General features: G+C 46.8%; 2 protein-coding genes across 2 annotated transcripts in view; one reads left to right on the top strand and one right to left on the bottom strand.

Moving 5' to 3' along the window:
• Positions 1 to 2,010: 2,010 nt before the first annotated feature.
• On the bottom strand, positions 2,011 to 4,528 carry LOC108802916 (cytochrome b5 domain-containing protein 1). The gene is made up of 4 exons (XM_018574760.1): positions 4,480 to 4,528; positions 3,415 to 3,491; positions 2,530 to 2,748; positions 2,011 to 2,252 (listed from the first exon to the last, which is right to left on the bottom strand). The coding sequence occupies exons 1-4, from the start codon at positions 4,526 to 4,528 to the stop codon at positions 2,022 to 2,024; spliced, it is 576 nt and encodes a 191-aa protein (XP_018430262.1). The 3' UTR covers positions 2,011 to 2,021.
• A 205-nt stretch (positions 4,529 to 4,733) lies between these two features.
• The window catches only part of NAA38 (N(alpha)-acetyltransferase 38, NatC auxiliary subunit), an 8,799-nt gene continuing 7,841 nt past the window's right edge, over positions 4,734 to 5,691 (top strand). The window contains exons 1-2 of the mRNA XM_018574761.1: positions 4,734 to 4,846; positions 5,302 to 5,473. Of these exons, the coding sequence (XP_018430263.1) occupies positions 4,751 to 4,846; positions 5,302 to 5,473 (268 nt within the window). The 5' untranslated portion in view covers positions 4,734 to 4,750. The remainder of the gene's footprint in view (positions 4,847 to 5,301; positions 5,474 to 5,691) is intronic.

Raw genomic sequence — 5,691 nt, 5'->3', positions numbered from 1 at the left:
ATGTAAACCATTGTTCAAGTATTCTGCAAGAAAATGATGATGTCAGGAAGTGGAGTCAATTCCAGAAAACCCGGGGGCCTCATTCACTTCCAATACTTAACCAATTGAGGGCCACAGAGGAACGAGAGGGCTACGTGTTGCCATACATGTTGTAGAGATTCCCAGGATCCCGATTTTAGATTTGGACTCCGGTGCCATCTACAGGTGTAGTCTGGTACAGCAGGCTGCCCAGTCCAATGTAACAGGTGTAGAGCAAAGGGAAGGCAGGGGAGCGAATGTTTGAAGATGAACCCGTTACATATGTTCAGTGTATAAAACTACCAATAGAACTGAAAAGCGGGCCCCCAAAACTGCCTTCTGAATACTTCAAACTCATCACAAGTTCCTTTAGCACCCAAGGCAAAAAAAAGAGTCTCTCCCTATATGAGCTGTGAGGTACTTAAAGGGTAACTCCACTTTAAACATATAAAAATGAAAAAAATCTTTAAAAAAAGGAAAAGGTTCTAAATCTGTTGAAGAAAAAAAATAAATGAATGCAATATAGTGATCTGGAGGCGTTCCGTACACAGTTGGTGAACTGAACAGCCCCCAGAAATGTCACTGAATTATTTTCCCAGAAGTCTGCGCTAAGACACAAATACAATTTTTGGCGACCCTTGCAATAGGAATGTAATTTTTGGTGAGATTCTCCCTTAGGCCCCATTCACACTGAGCGATTTTTGCAGCGCTATCGCTCATATTTCCACGCGATATCGCTCTATGTAGCTTCTCCAATCCATTGGAGCTGTTCACATCTCGTCGCTCAATATCGCTTGTAGCTCGTCGCTGTAGCTTGTCGCTCCTACATGACCCTTTTTTCGAGCGATTTTGCTCCTGATTGCATACAGCCCAATAGGAAAAAGTCGCTCAATATCGCTCGTCGCGCAATATCGCGCGATTTTCATGTCGCTCAGTGTGAATGGGGCCTAAGGGTTAATTACTACTAAAGGGATGCCGACACTACACCTCTCTTCATTACAACACAGGAAGTCCACCAGCTGATTATAATGAACCCCACCCCCGCATTCCTCCATGGATGATTTCAGATGAGGGCCCAGTTCTCTCACATAAACCTTATGGCTGTAAATCATAAAAAAAAAAATTATGAGCAATTAGAAAATATTTAAAGTCCTACTCCAGTTCTGAACATTTTTTAAGATCCCTTACTCTCCTGTGCATACAAAAAAAGGTTTATTTTACGTATTACTCACCTTACGCCCTGGCCCACCTTTGGTGCCTCAGCAGGAAGTGGGTATAAAAAGGGCAGCGCCTGCAACCTATACTGCTGAAGTAGTTCACAGCCCATGAGGAAGGACACACTATGGCCTTTGCGCCTTGGGTGATAAACGACTTTATCTCAGCCCTGACTCACCCTTCCTGCGCTCCGGCACTGCCCTCCGGGTACTCTTTTGGCACTGGTCCTTATCCAGGATGAATGATGATGGCCAGCGTCATTCAAGCCACTTCCTGTGAGTCCAGGCTGTCATGGACACACCCCTTAAATAGGTCCAGAAGAACGCTGAGGAGAACAGCGCTCACACTTGACCACAATGAGGACCAACCACTGGTGGAGAATAGTAGGAGGAGCCTGCTTGTCATGTGATCAGTTCAAGTTCTCTTGGAGTTAGGTATATGTACTTGGCATGACAGGTAGATACAAGAAAGTATTTCAAGTCTGGGGGTTGTAGAAGCTGGAGCCGCGCTTTTACTCGTCTCTAGAAACAATCTATTAACTTATTAGAAGAAATGTTCAATCGTCGTAGAAAACCCCTAAAGAACAGGATTATATCTGGCTTTGTGATTGGCTGTTATGTCGAGGGATGCCTGCACTGTGATTGGTTTCTGGCAACATAGGATCTGCATTTTGATTGGCTACTCTGCACATGAATTAATGGAACGAACAACAAATGACTTGGCCTAAGAACATACGAAACTGGCACTATGTATCAGGAGACGTAGTAGAGGCGTCGATGTCTTCTTATTCAGAGTTCAGTCAAGTCATCATTGAAATATAAGTGTATGCTGGCTGTATACAGGTCTGAATCCATCTTCAGCTCCTCAAAGTCATCATCTTCATCCTTCACACCATTTTCCTCTAGTGTCAGGTCCATGTTCAGCGGAACGCCGCAGTACTTCCACGTGTAACTGGCAGCATGGGCATTGTATGGCAAATATCGGCGGAGAATCTCCCATATAGTTTCCTCTGAACAGACCTAAAAGAGATAAGGGCGACACTATGAACTTCCTTTCCCACCGCACCCTCTGTGTTACCCTGCAGGAGGAGGACAGACTCATAGCTCCCTTCTGTCTGTGTTACCCTGCAGGAGGAGGACAGACTCATAGCTCCCTTCTGTCTGTATCACCCTGCAGGAGGAGGACAGACTCATAGCTCCCTTCTGTCTGTATCACCCTGCAGGAGGAGGACAGACTCATAGCTCCCTTCTGTCTGTATCACCCTGCAAGAAGAGAAGACCACGTAGAGTCCCTTACCTCCAGGGTCTGCTCCTGGGATGTCAGCGTGTTAATGATACGTATGAAACGGGTTTTGGCAGACAAGATGCCGATCTCATAGGATGAATCCCGCCACCAGGGGCGCCCGAAGTCTGTGTCCCAGTCTGAGCAGGGGTAGGAAGGGGATATATGAAGAAAGCGCCCCTGCGGTGTACAGTATCTCAAACAGCCAGTTAGCGGATTGATAAAAGTCTTGATCTGTGAACACAGCGACAAAATAAAATGGCTGCAAACAGCAAAGAAATATATATACACACACACACACACACATACATATACATATATATATATATACACACACACACACACACATATATATATACACACACACACACACATATATATATACACACACACACACACATATATATATACACACACACACACACATATATATATACACACACACACACACATATATATATACACACACACACACACATATATATATACACACACACACACACATATATATATACACACACACACACACATATATATATACACACACACACACACATATATATATACACACACACACACACATATATATATACACACACACACACACATATATATATACACACACACACACACATATATATATACACACACACACACACATATATATATACACACACACACACACATATATATATACACACACACACACACATATATATATACACACACACACACACATATATATATACACACACACACACACATATATATATACACACACACACACACATATATATATACACACACACACACACATATATATACACACACACACACACACAATATCATCTTCATGATCAGACAGTTTAAATAAGGAGGAGATCTCTAGTCTATACTCACATCTCCAGTCTTGGGGTTGAACCAGTGACTGATATCCTTCCCGGCAGCTTCAATAATTGGCTTCAACAAAATGTCACCTAACAGGAGACACAAGATGGAAATGTAAATCCCGGCTCACAGACAGACATGGGGTCATGGTCCAGCTCTTATACAGAAGGACGGATAGAATGTGACTGACTCATAGACTGACAAAGGAACAGATACGAAGAGACAACACATACAGGTTTTCTTACAAATACTGTTACGCTCTTTAAGGCCTCAGTCACATGGGAGACAGCCGGCACGTACAGCTCCGTGCTGCAAGTGCGGCCGTATCGGGCAGCTCCCGGGAAGGACAGGTGCTGCGGGTGATTAGTACGCAGCCCCCGTCCTTCTCTATGGGAGTACGCAGCCATACGGGTTACACCTACACGTCCGCGCGGGTGTCCGTACTCGTACGCTGACAGGATAGATCCTGTCTGCGTCCGAGCCGAGACACCTGCATCCGTACGGACCTGCACTTGGGGTTGAGCGTAGGGTGGCGCGTGGCCGCGTACTCCCATAGAGAAGGACGGGGGCTGCGTACTAATCACACGCAGCACCTGTCCTTCCCGGGAGCTGCCCGATGCGGCCGTGCACGCCGCACGGAGCTGTATGTGCCGGCCGTTTCTCGTGTGAATGAGGCCTTAGCCTGAGCGTTGTAGATTCCTGATCCACCAGAGGAACTTTTCTCATTTTCTTCCTTCCTTCCTAGTTTAGCTCTTCATTACACTGTTTGTTCTTTTTACCTATTTCTATGTTATGTATTGTCCTTCCTTATTCTATGTTTCACTAGACTGGTGATACCCTGACCTTACTATACCCCCCCTACAACGGGTCATGTTGCATTTTGTGTTCTTATTATTCATCGTACATTCTAAGGTTCTCTCATAGACAGGAAGTGAGGGAAAATCCCCCCCCCATGGGGTCGCAGATGAAAACCAGATATTTGAACCCTTCCTCCTAAAACTGACAGAACACAAATGTGGTTGGATTTGGACTTTAAAAAGGAAAGCGGGGAGAAGACAGCTGCGCTTTCTGGGTCACCTCGGTACTGGGAGGCCAGTGGTAATGACGGAGCTCTGGCCGGAGACATGGCAGGAGGCTTCTTGGTTACCCCGGCAACGGGACGCGCAGAGCCTTACTTCCACTCTCCCATGGCCACTTCCGCCCTGTCTTCCTCTCTTCCGCCCTCATTTGTCACTTCCGCTCTGTCTTCCGCGTTCCACCGGCTCTGATCTGACGTCACGTCCGGCGTAGTGACTTTACAGCACGTCCTATTGGCTGGAAGCGGCTTTGAGGGGTGTGTCTCCGGCAGATGGTGGCTGTGCTGTGTGTCTCCCAGAGTGCAGTGCGGAGAGAGCTGGACATGGCTGCAGTGCTGGAGGAGAATGGCTGCAGCCCCCCTCCTGGGGTGAGTACAGGACTGACATTGTTGTCACTTAGAGGAGGCTGAGAAATCCTATAGAGGGGGCTGAGATTGTTGACAGTGGGGGTGTTATTATACTAATACATCAGAGTCAATGGGGCCAGTATCATAATAGAAGAGGGTCAGCCTGGGGAGATTACCACCACCATGCTTCACAGTTGGTATGAAGTTCTCAGTTAGGACTGATCATGTCTACTTTAGTGTGGCCGAGCATCCCTATCTTTGATCCCGAAGGCTGGTTCTTAGCCTGTTGTAACATGATCAATGGTAAACTGTAATGTTCTTATTCTACAGCAGAGACTTTTTCCCGGCAGGAACCTGACTCACCGATTTATTGTAGCGGTGTATGTGATAATAAGCGTGTTCATTGTAGCCGTGTGTGCCGTGTCTGGGGACACGTGTTATTAAACAATACATTTGTTATGTCTGTGTATCAGCAGGACTCGGACGTGGAGCCGGGGGACAGCGCCCGCCAGAAGCTGGAGTCTCTTCTGAACAGAAACATGCGGATCGAGATGACGGATGGACGTTCCCTGATTGGCTGCTTCCTCTGTACTGACCGAGACTGTAACGTCATCCTGGGTTCAGCGCAGGAGTTCCTTCGTCCTTCAGGTGAGCGCCCCCCCGACCCCCCCCTCCATGGACATCACTTCCTCCACCATACAGCTGAGCTCCGGGCAGAGTCGTGACGGCCCTTTTATCAGTGTGATCTCCTTCTTCCTTCTTCCACCGCGGCAGCCATTGTGTGACTGCATCTCATCCTCTGCTATCCGGGGAACTCACCCTCCTTTCTATGCTGCTCATCCACTCCATTTCCATTGTTATCTCTC

Source organism: Nanorana parkeri, unplaced genomic scaffold (genome assembly GCF_000935625.1).
Source record: "Nanorana parkeri isolate BGI_ZX_2015 unplaced genomic scaffold, ASM93562v1 scaffold3213, whole genome shotgun sequence".
Lineage (NCBI taxonomy): Eukaryota > Metazoa > Chordata > Amphibia > Anura > Dicroglossidae > Nanorana > Nanorana parkeri.
This window is presented reverse-complemented; position numbering and strand designations above follow the sequence as displayed.